The sequence below is a fragment of the Alosa alosa genome, chromosome 24 (genome assembly GCF_017589495.1).
Source record: "Alosa alosa isolate M-15738 ecotype Scorff River chromosome 24, AALO_Geno_1.1, whole genome shotgun sequence".
In the NCBI taxonomy this organism is placed as follows: domain Eukaryota; kingdom Metazoa; phylum Chordata; class Actinopteri; order Clupeiformes; family Clupeidae; genus Alosa; species Alosa alosa.
Genome location: NC_063212.1, coordinates 12,870,996 through 12,889,175, shown reverse-complemented (window position 1 = coordinate 12,889,175; position 18,180 = coordinate 12,870,996). Strand labels below are relative to the sequence as shown.

The window sequence follows — 18,180 nt, the reverse complement described above, 5'->3', positions numbered from 1 at the left end:
TAGAGTCAAAAACGCAGTTTGTGATCAAACGCAGTTTGTCAACAATGCCCAGGTATTTCTATTCATGTGCAACTTCAACATGGACTTTATGTTTATTGGGCAAAATTAAACATCATATCAGTCAATATGACATTTTCCTTCTATTTTCGGACTTATGCAAATCCAAAGCCTTTCATCACATCTGATAGTATTTTCTTTTTCATTTTGCTCACTCAAATGTCTATCTCCCTGATTCACAGACATCACAGAAAGCTGTTATCTAACTATCTGGTGCATCAGTGAACAGGGAACTGGAAATAAAATGAGAGATGGTGAGTTTACTGTCACCTTTGTAAGATCTGCTGTTTACTGTCACCTTTGTAAGATCTACTGTGTACTGTCACCTTTGTAAGATCTACTGTGTACTGTCACCTTTGTAAGATCTACTGTTTACTGTTACCTTGTAAAATGCCAGTTTGGGCACCTGTTGTGTGATTCTCAGCTGTGCCTGTGTGTGTAGATGAAACGGATAAAATCACACCACTACCAATCAAAATACTGTGCGTGTCCAGAATTTGTGCACTCGTCCAGACTGTTGTATAGAAATGGTTTCATCCTGTGCTTACTGCATTCACTTAGCAGATTCAACCATGCAAATACAGCCTAAAATGAGGTCCGCTTTACTTGAAATGTGTTGGGTTTTTGTTTCATGTTTTGTTCCAACAGCACAGACACTCACAGGCCTGTAGAATCTCCTTTTGTTCAGTTAATTAAAAGCACCCTCGTGCATACATTAGAAATCAGGCTATTTGGGGCCTCATTTCCATTTGATTGTGGTGAATTCATCAGGCCAAAGAAGTCAATTTACATTTGAAGAAAGAATTACTATGTGTGGCCTGAATTGAGGCTATGGTGGTGTCATATCATGCCCTAACCCTAGATAGATAGATAGATAGATAGATAGAAAACATAATTTCTGATACTTTTATGAAATTTGAAATGATGTATCTTCATATTCATGATTAAAGTGGGTATGCTTTTGAATGTGTGTGTGTGTGTGTGTGTGTGTGTGTGTGTGTGTGTGTGTGTGTGTGTGTGTGTGTGTGTGTGTGTGTGTGTGTGTGCACTCACACACTGTTTTACTGTTTTAAAATAAGTCCATGAGCATGTGAGTATTGCTTGTGTATATGCATACCATATAGGTGTTGATGTTTGTTTGTTGTGTGTGTTTTGTGTGTGTGTGTGTGTGTGTGTGTGTGTGTGTGATATCAGTCAGTATCGAGCTCCTCCCACCATCAGACCCATAGATGCAATGGCTGAGCAGGAGTCCAACTGAAGAGCGCTTAGAGACCTTATTCTAACATGGTACTGTTCTATCTCTTAGAGACCTTATTCTAACATGATACTGTTCTATCTCTTAGAGACCTTATTCTAACATGTTCTATCTCTGCATTGTTTTCCTGCTTTTCAAATCTGACTTTTTTGAAAAATCAAATGAGTGGAAATCGGTTAATTTTTCTAGGTGGATGGACTGTTTCTATTCAGCTTTAGCATTATTCTGGTGACAAGGTGAGTGTTTTTGTTTTTGTCTTTGCTGATTTTGGATATTGTTTCTGTGTGTAATGTGCTGCCACTACATTTTCTTATGCAAACGGATACAAATGAGTGACACATTTGTATCACTCATATGTTATGTTTGTCTGTGGACTAAATTGGTAAAATATGTCTTGTCTTCACCGTGGGATAGTGAGAAACGTAATTTCGATCTCTTCGAAATTGTATGTCTTGGCATGTGAAGAAATTGACAATAAAGCAGACTTTGATTTGTATGTGTATAGCACCATATAGCACCATATAGCATTTTACACCTCAACATAATCAGGTAGTGTAATGTTTATCTCTCTAATTAACTCCTCGTTTTGTGCACCCTGATTAGTGGGGCTGCGTCTGTTTGCACAGCCACCCGTTGTACCTGATGAGTCAGAACGCTGAAGCACTCTTAACACATTTGCTGCCAACCTCTCTGTTTCAGCTGACGCCAGAAATAGAGTGCTTTGGCCCTCTGTGTGCAAATAAAAAGACACATTTGTTTAGTGCTTGAAGTCATCTGCTGTAATTAGAAGATACAGTAGCTCTATGTTGGAGCATTCCAGACTTTGCCAAATAACCCTTTTTGTGGATACTATTTTCAAATATGTTATTGGCCAAATGTACTCCTTCACACCAAAAGCATTTAATTGGTGAGGTAATAACTCACCATCATGCTTTGAGAGATTTCTTCCTGCCCACTAGCTTCTTCAAATGGTTTTCTTAGTGTTTTCTTCTCTGATGCCAATTTATATTCCTATGTTTGCTGTGCTGGCTTGTTTGTTTATTGAAAAAAAAAAAACTTTTTTTTTCTCGTTCTGAACCAGGGGATGTGGCCAACATATAAAAAAAACATTAGCACTGTGTAAATTAAATAGGTATTCATCCACACAATTCCTTTAATCGGTGGGCATGAAATGGTGATTTGTGTGCATGATTTCATGTATTTGTGCCCATGGTTTCCTGCTCAGAATTTATGATTCAGTTCAGGCCCCTCACACACACACAGGACCACGTGGGCACATTGGCGCAAGCTGATGTACTCTACATGTAATATGTTCCTACACAGTAAATGCGGAAGTTTACTCACCAATTTCAGACAAATCCTCCTTTGTCTCTTTTAGTAACTGTTTAATTTTTTATTCCATTATTAGCTAAGATTCCAAAATTTTGCGTGATTTTAAGGGAACCTTGCAAAAAAAGTCCCTTCATCATAGGGAGTCTTAGTCTTGGTCAGAACCAGTCAATCTACTGAAAGGTCTCCGTAAAACCATACAAACAGCAACAACAGCACAGTTGTCACTATGAAAGCTAGTTGGAGCCACAGGTGTACTCATCTGCCCTTTACATGACCAAATACAATGCAATAAAAATTAAATTGAGGGTGATACTAGTTGCTTTTAAAATCATGTTTAAACAAAAATCCGACAAATGGATGCATTCTATTTAACCTTGAAAAGAAAAGGTATTGTACCAAACTTTATTTTGTGGCATTTCCCCATTCATCAATTACATGATGAGCAGAATCAGCACCATTGCCTTTGGGTAGCCCATGTGAAAAACAACACTGCATCAAAGTATATTCATTAATCCTTATACTGTATATGGGGTATGAAAAAATGGTGATGACCTTAATTGGTTTTATGCTTCATGGGGGTAGAATACACTAGCATGTCCTTGGAATACATGTCTATGTATTTTGGGGATAGAGGCCATTTCAAACCCTACTCCACCACGCACACATACACAGTACACAATGCCCCAGTCAGGCTCACGCTTCCATAAATGGGAGCCGCTGAGGGTTGTGCCAATAGCGCTAGGAGATACAACCCTAGATGGATACCATCACCATCAAAGTGCTTGCGATAACGGGCATCTTTCTTTTAAATCCTCATAACTGATCTTAGTAGTACAAAGCTCCCTTCAGTTCTTTTCATGTTTCAATCACTGAGAGGGGAATGGGATTGGTGATTTGCTGCCCGCCTGCTTAAGTGGCCGGCTCATTGTAAGGCCACTGAAGAGGCCAGTGGCCAGCACACAAAACTGAGCTGTCATTATGATCCCACTGAAGGACAACCACATTTTGCTGTCAGAAGACAATTATCCATGAAAATCTTAAAATGGATGCAGCAGCATGCATGTTTTATGTAGTTTGTTTAACCTGGAAACAAGGTAACACGATTCCACAGCACAACTTAAAACAAGGCAAGGAAGGTATAGCCGAAAAAAAATAAAATTAAACTAAACACTGTAAAAAAGAGACCAACAGATTCAAAGGCCAATACCAATTTAGAAAAGTATGGGTATACATACATGTCATTGTACTGAGTGGTGTAGGTAAATCAAGAAGTCACAAAGATTGTGCTGTTAAACTGAGGCTTTTTGTTAGGCTCAGGATTTACTGGACTTGCTAATGCAAAAAGCATTAGCCTAGTTTAAAGAAGCACATGAGTAACTGCTGTATACTGATGACTGTTATTGAGAGGACACAATGAAGGCCCTGGCAGCTCAGGGCAGTTTTGTTGAGCTGGGAGATATGTTTGCTGAGGATGATACTACGTACACTTGGGATAGCCATGAACAAGCCTCAGTATTTCAAACATCATGCAGAATGAAAACTTCCAAAAGGGTAACTTGTGTTATCCAAGATGAAACTGTGAAGCCTATGAAGTATCATTTCATTGCTGTACATATCCAACAAGTGCCAACTCAGTCATCATCAGATACAGTATGTCCATGAAAAAGGAAATGTGTCAGAAGGCAATGTGTCCGAAGGCAATGTGTCAGAAGGGTTTTTTGTTGTTGTTTTTTTTTTTTGCTTTTTTGATTTGCTCAGATAGAAATGCAAAAGCTATCACATCAATCGTAATGTTAGCCATCAACAGTCAAAAAAAAAGATGGAGCAAGCTGAGTTGGTATAAAATGATATGTCTGAAAGACTGTTTGTTCAATTAGTTGTTGATTTTTTGCTTATTTTTTAAAATACCAGAAAGGAACAGGGTAGCAGAATGTCTCCTTCACCTTCAGATCCACCCCACATACCCTGCTCTATTGGCCTCCTGGGCCTGTGTGTCTTCTTGGGTGTGCATTCAACATTAAGCAAATTGGGTGAGTAAGACGTGAAGACATAATTTACTTTAACTTCTGTCATGCTTGACAGGCTGTGCTGTGTAAAGTGCTCAAGAAAATGTTAGAGGCACCCAACAAATGAAGGAGTACTACTTGATGCGACCTGTCTAGCACAATAGAATAGAGAAAATGTGACTGTTTGGGGGTGTTTCAGTGTTGTGTTGGATTCACGATCGTTTTGCGTTGTGTTTTAGTTCTGATGTCTGTACTGAAGATCGTCAATAAAGCTTGACGGCTGGATCAGGATCGGTGATTAAAAGAATTTATTGTAGATGGTACAACACTCACTAACCGAGCACAGGCTAAGTCTCAAACAGTAAAACTGCACAGAGTCTAACAGGTGTGGTAGTTAGAAGCGGCTCCTGTTGAGCTGCCTTGGCATCAGATGCTCCCCGAAGTCGCTTCCTCGATCCGCCTCAAGTCCAAGCCTGAGACAAAGCCTGTTATACCGAAATCATATCAACGTAAATCATGCCGACGTGGAAGGTACCAGAAGGTACCAGCCATAGAATAGGAAAAGTACTAGCCCTGAAAACAGAATAACAAGGTGATATCTCATTTTGCCCATGCTATCACTACGGCCATGAACATGGCAGTCTGACCTGTTGATGGTAAATCCTATGTGCAGCCACACAGGCGCCTAAGGATTAGAACTAGGGAGTGAAACAATGGCATGTACTTCTCCACGTCTCTAACACAGATGAACACATCAGAATACATACAGAAATACCCCAGATTTCTACAGTTGGGAAAGTAAAGAGAATCTTAAACAAGGAAGGCTATACTACATTGAACTTCTACATACCCTGTGTGTGGTGAATTCATTGAACCCAATTTCATCTGACAATGACTCAAAACAATGCCCCAAAAATATGCAAGACCCATACATGATGGCTATATTTTCAGTAATTTTAACATTTTATGTTCACACACCATTCTAGCTCTGTAAATGAAAAGCAAAATGGCTCGTACCAAGCCCAACACTACACTTACAGAAAAACAGCGATTTTTCACATAGTTCTCCGTTTCTCGAGGTCACCGAGCACTGTCAATATGAAATAAAACAAAACAAATCAGTGCTATCTAGCTCAAGTTGCTGCATCCGACAGCTATAGCAGCCAGGTAGGCTAGAGTGCTACCCTCTGATGGGCATGATGTTAAAGATGCCCTCAGAGTGTGGCATTGTATCTGCCTGGCTGCTCTACACTCCAACTTGAACATTTTAATGTGATCATGATAAGGAGAACATGACCATTTCTGAGTGGTTCCAAACTCTTGAACATTGATGTTTGTGAATAGGTATTTGTATGAATATCTATTTGTTCGCATAGGTTATGTGCAAGAACTATTTAGTTTTTTGAAGTCTCCTCTCTCTTACAGTGTTCTCTGCTGTGCCAGAGGACAGCATTGGCGTGTTAAATCAGCCACTGATGCTGCACTGTGCGGCATATGATTCAAGCCTGCAGAAAGTGCTGCCTGTTGCCTGGGAGAAGGACTTGCGTGGAACTCCAGTTGCTCTTGGTTCAAAGATGCATCAAATGGCCAATGGGTCTCTGCTCTTCATCCAGCTTCAGGAAGAAGACCTAGGAACATATACATGCAGTGCTAGCACAGGCTTCAGCAACATCAGGACCACAGTCAGCATCTATAAAGCTGGTATGTATTGTGACGATTTTAAGTTATTTATTTATTTTTTTAGGGGACGGGGAAAAGAGTACAAAATACATCTTTAAAAGTCAAAAAAATAAATAAATTTGAACATACTGCAAAAACTTTAAGATGTGCTTTTATGCAGATTTAGAAGATGTTTTCTTCAGTCCACTCTCTCAGACGGCGCAGGAGGGTCAGCTGGTGTTTCTTCAGTGTGTGTCTGGAGACAGCTCACCTGCTGCTCACATCACCTGGCTGAAGGATGGAAAGCCACTCAGCAGAGGAACTCAGATTCAGGTTGGGTGCTTATGGAGGCATATGGTATGACTCGTAAGAGCTAGATATTACAGAGCTGTGCAGTAAGTGGATATATGTGTGGCTGCCCCATCCTATTATTTGGTGGGACCATATCAGATAAATAATAATGGAAATTATAAAGTAATTTGTCAGGTTGTATTATTTGTGTTATGATGCATGATGTTGCTCACTCTTACCATGAAACTGCACATTTATTAATAATATTGGTACCAAACACCCATCTTTATTTACTTTCAGAAAATAAACAAAAATATGTTTGCTGTTAAAGGACTAATTTGTCTTGTTTTGGCAGGGTCAATATGGTGGTGGGAATGACAAGAAGACCTCAGGGACACTCAAAATAGAGCACGTCTCACAGGAAGACGAGGGGGTCTATGTCTGTGTTACTCATAATCCTCTTTTAAATATCAGCAGAGAGAGCAACATGGCAACTTTAACCTTGTCTGGTGAGTTTTATACGGTCTCACATTCTCCAAACTGATTAATGGACAGTAACAGATAGCAGCTTATTGAACGGCCATCAGCAGGGTAAGACGCTGATCAATAACAGAGAGTTCGGCCATGAGGTCAAAACTGTGTGACATCTACAGGTGTCTAGCGTTATAACAAACACATGTAAAAACCTATGAAAACGTTAAAGGAGAATTCTCAGTCACTGAGTACTGTAGATACAAAAACCCTGAAAACAATCGGTTTTACCGACATGTTCATGCCCCCAGAGTGTAGGACTGTAGATGCCTGGCAGCTCTAGTTGTTGGCAGCAGCAACAACTCAAGCTCGGTATAACCGATCATTTTTTTCGTACCAACAGTACTGACTTCGAGAAACAGAGGTCGATGTGAAAAATATCCAGAATTCTCCTTTAATACTTTAGTTTGATGACTCCAATCTTCAAAAGGATATATAGCTATAACTCAAAAATTTAGTTATTATTTAAACAATATTTTTGAGTTTCGAGAAACTAAGAGTAGTGAGTAACCCACACAAAGTAGTGTGTTTCAAGTATATGTTATGTTACATTTTGAGTTATTTGACTGTTCTGGTTTACAGTGTGGTATATGAAACTATATAGTGGGACTTAGATATGTCTTATTTTGTATAATTCATTAGACTCTGATATTAATTTGGAGATTGTACGAGGCCCTGAAAACATAACTGTAGCTACAGAGACAGAGGCAGCATTTCACTGCTCTGTACGAGGATTCCATGATCCCATCGTGCACTGGTTTAAAGATGGCAAGTCGTTGGGTAATGAATCTCGCCAAAGCCTTCAGCACCATGGACAGCTCCTTATTATAAGGTTAGTGGAAGGGTTTTGCTCTGGGGGGCACTCTCTCCACTCTCTCCACTCTCTCCACTGTCTTCAAGCCTAGAGAGCACATACGCTATTTCAGCCCACTGGGAAGATGAGTTTTGAAATGTTATACACATCTTCCTCAGGAATGTGTTGGAGGAAGATGAGGGATTCTATCATTGTGAGGTAAAAAATGAAAATGACCTGGTGATATCCAAGCCAGCCTATCTCCTTCCAGCAGGTTTGGGCAAAATCAACTATAATGATACTTATATATTACTTAACCCATCGATGAAGGCCACCAATCTGTCACATAAACTCTACATATATACATAATATACATGCATGACTTTATCGTGATTAACACTTTTGTATGTAAACACTTGTATGTGTGTAGTGATGGAGTGGACCTTTCAGAGAGAGCCAGCCAATGCTACAGTGAAGAGGGGAGGCGAGGCAACTCTGGTTTGCAGGCCACCGGCTAGCAGGCCTTCTGCTACAGTGAACTGGTTCAAAAACAACTGGTTACTCAGTCCTGCATCACATTTCAGTATTGAGCCAAATGGGGATCTCTTCTTCCACAGGTGTAATATAAACGTGCACAGTAATGTCACCTGTCTGTATTCACGTCTTCCGAATATACTATGCATACGCGCAATATAATATGTAACAATCAGTAACTTTTCCTTTGTAGCGTGAAGGATTCAGACAGAGGGATGTACTTCTGTAGAGCAACAAATAGTCACCTCCCTAGAGATGTCACATCCAGAAAGGTTTATCTCGAAGTGCTGGGTAAGTTAGAAAAACTTGAATAATGATTATGGGGTTGTCCTCACGACAGTGAACATATTTTCCCTTTGCATTTTCAATGACACACAGACATGTGAAATCAAGTGAAAACCTTTTTTATTTCATATCCTATGCTGCAAGTTATAGTCTGTGAATAATCAACATCAATTTTCAAATCATGACACATCGAGAAGATAAATCCTGAAATTAAAACATTTTTTGTAATTAAAGGCTATCTATATTCACTCCAAAGCATAACTAATCATCAAGACAGATCCCAAGGTGAGTGATATGCCTAATCTGCTAACTGTTGTCTTGTAGCTCCTCCATCTGTGTCTGTCTGGCCATCCATGTTGACGGCCCCCATTGGGGCAGAGGTGGTAATAAGATGCCGCGTGTCTGGGCATCCTGCCCCACTCATTGTGTGGTCCAAACAGGGGCATTCGGTGATGACAGGTGGGAAAATCACTATTGGGTGAGTAACAGTGAAAGGATGTGAAGCCAGAATAACACCAAAGAAAAAAATGAAATAAAAAGGTTACAGTATACTGTATATACATTTAGATCCTAGATTTACTGTATGAATTTACCTAACCAAACAACTGCATTTACTGTCTGTATGAACTTACTGAACCAAACAAATGCATTTACTGTCTGTTTGAACTTACTGAACCAAACAACTGCAGTCTTGTTTACATCTGTGTTCTAATATAATAAGTGATTCCAGTTGTACTTTACCCCATGTACAGAGTGAGAAATGCTACTCTCTTCATCTCCTCTGTGAGAAGGTATGATGAGGGCACATACACATGCAAGGCTTTTAACACCATGGGTCAGGATGAGAGAGTGGCTACTTTACGTGTTGCAGGTAAGTCTGTGGTATGATCTGGGGTGAACTGCTGCCTTTATTAAGAGACTGTACATGAAATCTTAGGAAACCTAGGCTATCATAAAGTCTGGTGCGCACCAAAAAATACTCAGGAATACTCATCATCATCATCATTGAAGAAGTGAGTTTAGTTATAACCAAGATTGAGGCAGGCCATCTTAACCTCCTCAGGAAACTGTAGTCAAACTCGCATTCTGTTGTCCTGAGTTAAACTGAGAACTGTTGGCGCTCCCCCCCCCAAAATAATGTCTCTGCTCCGGGCTACAGTCCGGATTGCAGCCCTCACACAAGTCACCCCATAAGTCACTTTGAATGAGTATACTGCTACACTCTTAAAACGAATGTGTGCGTTAAAAAAACAACACAAGTTGTGTTGTTTTTAACACAAGTTGTGTTATTTTCAACACATATTGTGTTACAAATAAAAAAGGAAACAACATAAACTGTGTTGTCCCTATCTGGACACAGAGAAGTTGTGTTGTTTTCAACACATTCATTCGAGTGTACAAACAGGGGAACCTAGAGGCAGTTGGGAGTAATGTGTTTCTGGGTAGGCATAGCTGCATTATTCTAATTCACTGTAATGTAGAGATGTGTTTCATTCCCTCCATCTTTTGTGTGCAGTGAGCCCAGTCATCATGTTATTTCAGAAGTCAGTGAGCAGTGTGGTGGGTAGCACTGTGACCTTGCCATGTCGAGCCATAGGAGATCTTCCCATCACATACACCTGGACCAGGGGTTATCAGGGGTCCCTCTCTTCCTCACTACCAGGACACATAGACAGTAAGTTGAACCCAAACAATGATAACGATGATCCACTTGAGATTTATTATTGAAATAGTTCTGATGCCTGAATTCATAATAATTTTGACATATATGCTAATCAAATAAAACCTGGGTTAGGGTAGGGGTAAAAATGGGATAAGACTGGGGTCAGGGTACAAACTAAGATTTGGGTAATGAAAGGGTTTGGGGGTTGGTGATTTCTTTTTGTAAAAAAATTGCAGTTTGTGAAAGCATCTTGGAGAAGGTTGCTGAATGCTTTGTTGCACAGATTAACACGTAACATAAATACATGTAACTATAAGACAGCCTTGTTTGTCTTGGTCCTACATCGTTGCCTCCTAAGCCTCTCCTCCATAATGTGCTCCTCCTTGTCCTCAAGTCTATATGATTACCTATCAGTGAAAACGTGACCCTACATCACCAGTCAGAACATTGTTATATTAGCCTTGCAGCTGCTACAACAGTGAGTGGTATAGATGGTCAACTGAGAAGCTCCAGGTAAATCCACATGGAATCACCAATTGGTATGTGTTATTGATCTCTTTTCTTTTCAGATAATGGCACATTACACCTGTTAGACATCCAGTGGGATGCAGCAGGAGAGTATCATTGTATCGCTGAGAACCTGGCAGGGCGAGATCAGCTGAGCACCATCCTTTCCATTTCTGCAGGTAGGAGGAAAAACATTCTCTGACAATTACAGCGACTCTGACATGCTGGTGTTTTTTTTTTTATTGAAAACAATAGTTGAGTGATCTGAGTGATCTAATCCCTTTATTTTTAGTAGAGGAGAATCCTCCAGATGAAGACATTGTGACATTTACTTCAGTGAGTATTCTGTTACGTCTGATTGTTATTTGAATATCTATATATAATATTTGAAGGACAAATCTGGTTTAAGAACAACCTAGGGTCTATTTTTGGATGATAACAATTGCAAACTTTTGTTGGGGAGTATGCATCTACAATAAAATAGCGTACAGTAATAGCCTTGGGAGCAAGCTGGTTAAGTCAAAGTAGGCTAAATTGCTACTTTAAGCTATCAAAAATAGACCGTACCTTAGGCCGGAGTTGTCCTTTAAAAAATATTTTAAATGGAAGAAAACAAAACAAATAGAAACATTTTATGGAAAGCTATGCTGTAAACAACAGTTCAACAGTGAACACCAGACATTGATTGACCGTGGCATTGATAAAGGATATTCTCACAGCTCTGGCCTCGGGCCTGCGGCTAAATCACTGCCCTGTGGATATCCCTTTCAAATGCCACTCTCATTCATCCCATAGTGCTTTATGGACAAGATGTATGTGTCCTTCCCTCTAATTACAGTCTTCAGTGTACAACTGGGTCTACTTTAATAAGTTTCAATGTTGGTAAGTTGAAATATCCTCTATCTTACAGCTCACAAATATAAGTCAACAGAATACTACTAACCTGAACTTATCAACTGATTCAGACACAAGAAGTGATCAACAGTATGATAATTACATAAGAAAATCAGGTACTTCAAATTTTCACAAGATAAAATATTTGCGTACTGATAGCCTATTTTGTATTATATCTAGAAATAGAAATGTTATATATCTTTATATTTGTTTGAGACTTTTGAGATTATAGACCATTTACATTTGGATGCATTTTTTTTTATTTTATTTCAGGCTCTCCTGAAAGACTCACCAATCAATTCTGAAACGGTTTCAACATCTGATATTGTAACTTCATTCACATTATTACCTAATTCAGAAAGTTCAGGATATGAGAAACTTGAGCATTACATTGGGCAACCAAAAAGTGATACGTCAAAGTTATCCGATTTTATTTTTCAAAACACAGATAGGATAACTCCATCTCCTCAGCCCCTAGAGCCCAACCTAATACATACACAGACACAGCCACCAACACTTCATGTGACTGTATCCATATCAAGTGATCAGCTCACACATTTGCCTACAATCACCCCACACAACACTGAAGCCCAAGTTTCAAACAATTACTTGAATACTAAGCCTTCTTTCCTAAACACCCAGACACCAAGCTTGTGCTTGCTTCCGGTTGAGTCACCAACCCAGACTCTGTAAGTATAGCATACTTGATGATAATCTATAGAGCACTTTATCTATCTATCTATCTATCTATCTATCTATCTATCTATCTATCTATTGAAATCTGAAAAGGTTTACTGCAAATCTTGTCAAATGAAACCAGTAATATTCCTGTTTCTCTCTCGTTTTTCTTTAACAGTTCTCAGATAACAAATCCATCTACAGAATTTCCACCAGCTCCACCTTCACACCCCCTTCTAGAAAAACATGACATCCCCATTGTAGTTGGAGTTGGGGTCTCCCTTGCTTTTATATTCATTACTATGGCATTCTACTCTTTGGTGCAGAAGAATGATTCTACTGCCCCTACAAGCCGAGGAGGTTGGAAAGACTTCTTTCACTGTGTCCATTTTTGCAGAGGTCATTACGGTAGAATTTATATTCAGACCAATCCTGTTCCCATGACTGTGCATCCCATTAACACAACTCTCTGCCTCTTGTTAAAAGTGTTCAAGAGGCAGAGGGGGAGGTGGGGGGAGGGGGGGGGGTTAAAGAGAAGTGGTTACAATAAGGGAGGGCATTAACATTCTTTTAAATATAAATGTCATTCTTGCGATAAGTCAATAACAATATTTAAATGTTAAAACCAGGATTGACTTTTAATCACAGTCAAGTTATATAGTCCAAGTAACATACTGCTAACTAGTTTTAGCGTAAAGAAACACAGTTTAGGGTTCAACACCTGTTTAATTTAATGTTTTCCATTTTTTGTTTTATATTCATCAATACACAACAGCTCAGAGGAATTTTGGAGTCCCTCCCAGACACGGAGAACGTTTGGTTACAGGAAGGACCTATGACAACAGGCAAGGTTTTTATAATTATTATTTTATAATTGTGTGCAAAGTTTTTATAAATGTAAAAAAGGCAGAAGGCAGAATGTATAAAAACAAAGTGATGGTATGTAGGGGGATGCAAACTCTTGCACCTGTATGCTTAACTGTATGCTTAACGTGCCTAACACTTACTCCTCTATTCAACCCTCCATTCAACTATAGCGCACCCTAGTCCCTCATAATCCAATCTGCCTTCTAATCCATCTTTTGTTGACCATTCTGAAGGGCTTTTGAAGATGATAACCTTGTGGCTGTTATTGAGCAAAGTCCAAACACTTCCAACACCAGACCCCGTGACTCCACCCACAGTACCTCCACCCTGATGATGAAGCCAATATGCAACATCTTAGATGAGGTCTCTGCCCACAAAGATTTGCCAGTCATTGTAGAAACTCATCAGAGTCAACAAGAGTCAATCTCAGAGGAGCAGGTCGGTCATGAAAATAAGTTAAATAACTAAAAAAAGGCATAAATACTGTTTCAGTGTTGTGGTCACTAATAACGGCGACTGTTTGTGTATATATCATAATCTCAATGTAGCTTCTGAACAAATGAAGATAATGATTTCCCTCAGATTCCATTTTTTAAAAACATTTCATTTGTTTTATTTCTGTTGTCCTGACACTTATTCTGTTGTTTTTTGTACACCATATAGAATAGTGTAAAACAGCAATAGGGAAGCAAAAGTGATGTTTCTAATTTCAGTTATACACATTAGATGTGTTAAATTCCTTGTGCAAGCCTATTTAACATTCAAAAAATCACCAACAAAGCAACCTTTGTAAGCAAAAAAAGTGCCCATTGATAGCCCTCATGAACATTTCAAGCAGGCAGCTTCCTTCATCTGTTTCGCTGAATTTGGCCCATGACAACAGTGGTGCCGACAGCAGTGTCTGGCATCCTAGACCCACCCCCCTCTATATATATATTTATATATATATATCTATATATATATATATATATATATTTATATATATTTTTTAAATATTAATTTTGAATAATTGTGGAATAATTGTAAATGATACTGTAGTGAAGACGAAGTTCAAAGCAACAGTTATTTTCACACATAATACATGAATGAATAAAAATATCAAGCTATTTAAGAAGAATAAATGTCCTATTGTACAATGGGCTCGAGTTTGTTGACACACACAGTGCATTGGTCTGGACCCTTTCCGTTCTCTTTAGAAGGGACATAACCAGCGGTGAAGTTCTTTAGGGGTAAACCAAATTTTCTCCAATTCTAAATGTTTCATCAACCCTTTAGGGCAGAATGAATGGGAGTTAGACCTGTATTTTATATGTAAAAAATGAAAAACAATATTACTCAGAAGTCATTTTCATTGAAAGTCACTGAGAGCACACCAAGGTCACATGATTGGGCAGTACCAGGATTCTCTCTTCTGTTTACCAGAATACAATTTTTGTGACGGTCTCTATACTACTCTTCCCTGACACTACAGACCCCTCAGCCCTCTGCTACGCCTGTTCACCACAGCATCAACATCTCTCACGCCTCCTCCTCTTCCTCCTCTCTTCTCCTCTCAAACTGTGTCTCTTTGGGAGTGACTACTGTGGCGGTGCACTTCTTCCCCTCAGCTGTTGTTGCCACCACCCATTCCACCCCACCAGTACTTAGCCAAGAGGTGGGCTTCCAAATGGCCACTGCCGTGTCAGAGCCAGAGCAGCAGAATACACACATCCTGCATCCTGGACCCAGCTAACGGTCTGCTCAATGCATCTGTCCGAGTCAGACAGATAAAGTTTCAAACATCCTCTCTGTATAAGAAGCCATTTGTGAGGAGAACTGTCCGTGTTATTGGACAGGTACTGATTATATGTAGTCTATCCAAGACTTAGCAATAGGATTCACTGTGCGCTAAAATAAGAAACTGCAGTTCACTTTCTAATTTCAAAGCTACTTTTTCTTAAAGAATTTTGACATTGTGTGCCACCATTCACTTAATGGGCTTACATTAGACATTGTACTGTTCTGTCACACAATCTCTGATTTGTGTTTGCTTGTATCTAATTTTGATTTTCTTAAAGTTAACTCTGGTGTGGTACGTTAAAAGGCATTTGCACTGTCAGTGTTTTGTAAGCAGTGCTTTAGAATACTACAACTAAATGAATTGCAAGACGCAGTTGAATGTGAATGCTGTGTAAAACTAGCATAACTGTTACATCATCTGGAAACCAGAATAACAATACCCAGGGTCATTTTAAAAAGGAAAATACCTAAAAATTTGCTGACTGAAGCTTCTTAAAACGTTTTTATGCTACACTCCTCTATGACCATAAACTAAATATATTTGATGTGTAGACGAAACAAGGCCTTTGGGGACAAATTTGCGGGCTTTATGGAATACTGATCAGAAATTGTAATTTTTTCACCATTTTCTGACATGTTATTAAACAACTTCAGAAAATAATCAACAGAATAATTGGTTATGAAAATAGTTTAGTTTAGCCCTAATGTAAATTGATATGGCTTAGCATTCTATTCACATAATCAAAGTATGCGCAAGTGATGATATGGGGAAAGCAATGATAATATAGTACAATCTGTGTAGTGGATACAATAGACCAGAGGTTCTCAAGTTCCAAAGGTCAAACTAAACGGCAAGGCACACCGACCGTTACTCATTATGAAGTATCACATACATTATTATAGGCTGTAACAGGGGTGTTCATTTTATGAGACATATAAAAGTGCATCGTGTTTCTCAAAATTCCATGGCACACTCACTCTGCCTCATGGTGCACCAGTTTGAGAACCACTGCAATAGACCCTATAGTTGTGATTCTGGAAATTCTGGGAGTTTCCGTTAATATTCAGAAAAAGTTACCTCGGGTAAAGGTTTCTTGCAGTGCAACTGAAATGAAACTGCAAGTGTGGATGACACAGCAGAGGGTCCTAACAAGCCACGTAACTTGTTCTGATAGCCTACATGCAGGATTAAAACTGTTAAACTAAGGTACAGCCAAGTGAACAGCAGTGCAAATGCCCAAACATGTTTTGGGCACAAAGGGTAAATGTTTATTTGCTGAATTTGTTTACATTTACATTGTGTATAGCGTGATGATGTTGTTAAGACTTTTTATTGGTTCTCTTGTTCTTTATTGGTTACAAAAATGCCTTTTGCAATTTCCTTGCAAAAAAAATCATACAAACAGACTGTTATTTCCACACTGATATAATTATACAAGCTACTGTATGGCTGAATTTTCCAATAAAAAATAAATATCTTTGTTTATCCATTCAGCTTCATTTCTTCATGCACCAATGTGCTAATGTCAACATCTCTTCATAAAACACTACCTGGACAAACAGGGATGGACTGGGACTAAAAAAGACCCTGGACTTTCTTCCGACACACACACACACAATTATCATAAAACTGTTTCATAATACCATGCCAGTCAAGGTATCACATTTGACAAACAAATATTATTGTTTTGCCACATGGCCTCATTCATACAAGTAAATCAACAGGGATGTCATAGACAATTATGGTGGGGGTCATCAATAAAAAGTGTGTCTGTTAATAATTTTAGGAGTAGGAGGATATAACAGGCATTGCACAAACAACCTGATCAGCTTGATGCTTGATGCACAGTAGATCTCAAGATTTGCACTAGGATCTACAGATAAATGCTATCCATCAGCTTTTATCTGGTGGTGCTTAATTAAGGTTCTATATGTAAGTAATGTATTCTAATAAATCATAAAATGAAACATCATCAGAGATTAAGAAAGTATGTTACATTGAAATCCTTGCTTCTCTGACAACAGTGGTGAAGCTACTGTATTCCCTTTTTTTGTAATTATTTTTTATTGTATGAAGTTATTAGGGTCAGCACCTTACAAATGAAGATACCATTCAAACTAAATACTTGCAGAGGGGAAATAACAGCAGTTTTTAAATTACATTTCTCTCTAAACACGTTCAATAAAAAGAGAGAGAAAAAGAGAGAACTCCAAAAGTTGATTTCCCTCCAACATTTCATGCTTCCCTCATAACACCAACCCCAAAACCTCCCACTCCTCCCTCATTCTAACAACCTCCCAGTCCCACCCACCCCCTCCCTGCACCCATTCCCCACTTCCAGCCCCCTTCAACTTCAGTCACACACGCACAAAAAAAAGGGTTCGAGTATAGCTAATGTAGGAAGTTATACATATATTATTTAATAAATTACATATTATAAGGCATCATAAATGGATTTCCATAAGTTATCAAATTGTTTATTTTTATTTCGATCCTCTGACAGTGTTTTTTCAATATTTAAATAATATTTAATTAATGCCCTCCACTCTTGAAGTGAAGGTACATCTTTATTTTTCCAATATTTAAGAATTAACTTTTTGAAAATTAAAGAAGAGAACAGAATTTCCCAACCAGTTGGGTACCTTATTTCCTCTGTATCTTGAAAAATGCATAGCCTTGGTGTGAAAATAATTTCCATTATTATTTTTGATGATAACCACTGCTCAATATCCTTCCATATCTTTTTAACCCTCATGCAATGCCAGAAGGAATGCATAAGTGAATCCTCATGTTGGTTACATTTTATACACCTATCAGATAGTCTAACATCAAATTTATGAATTTTATTTCTACTGTACTATATTCTCGTCATTACCTTAAACTGGATTAGATGTAAACTCTCGTTACAGGTGAGTCTAACTAGGAGGTCCAAGCATTCCTTCCATCTTTCTTTTGCCTCAAACCAAAAATCTGTTGTCCACTGGTTATATATATTTTTCAGTAATTCTTCAGCTTTAATCAAAATTTTATACATGTATCCGGTCAGAC

General features: G+C 38.7%; 1 protein-coding gene across 1 annotated transcript; it reads left to right on the top strand.

Moving 5' to 3' along the window:
* Positions 1-285: 285 nt before the first annotated feature.
* On the top strand, positions 286-16,973 carry LOC125289875 (hemicentin-1). The gene is made up of 22 exons (XM_048236977.1): positions 286-311; positions 1,252-1,344; positions 1,502-1,548; positions 4,556-4,674; positions 6,076-6,351; positions 6,491-6,642; positions 6,956-7,109; positions 7,774-7,963; positions 8,104-8,198; positions 8,355-8,541; positions 8,652-8,749; positions 9,068-9,221; positions 9,496-9,614; positions 10,260-10,418; positions 10,976-11,092; positions 11,206-11,249; positions 11,824-11,924; positions 12,080-12,496; positions 12,664-12,845; positions 13,261-13,330; positions 13,586-13,790; positions 14,824-16,973. The coding sequence occupies exons 2-22, from the start codon at positions 1,342-1,344 to the stop codon at positions 15,082-15,084; spliced, it is 3,150 nt and encodes a 1,049-aa protein (XP_048092934.1). The 5' UTR covers positions 286-311; positions 1,252-1,341; the 3' UTR covers positions 15,085-16,973.
* The last annotated feature ends 1,207 nt before the right edge of the window (positions 16,974-18,180 follow it).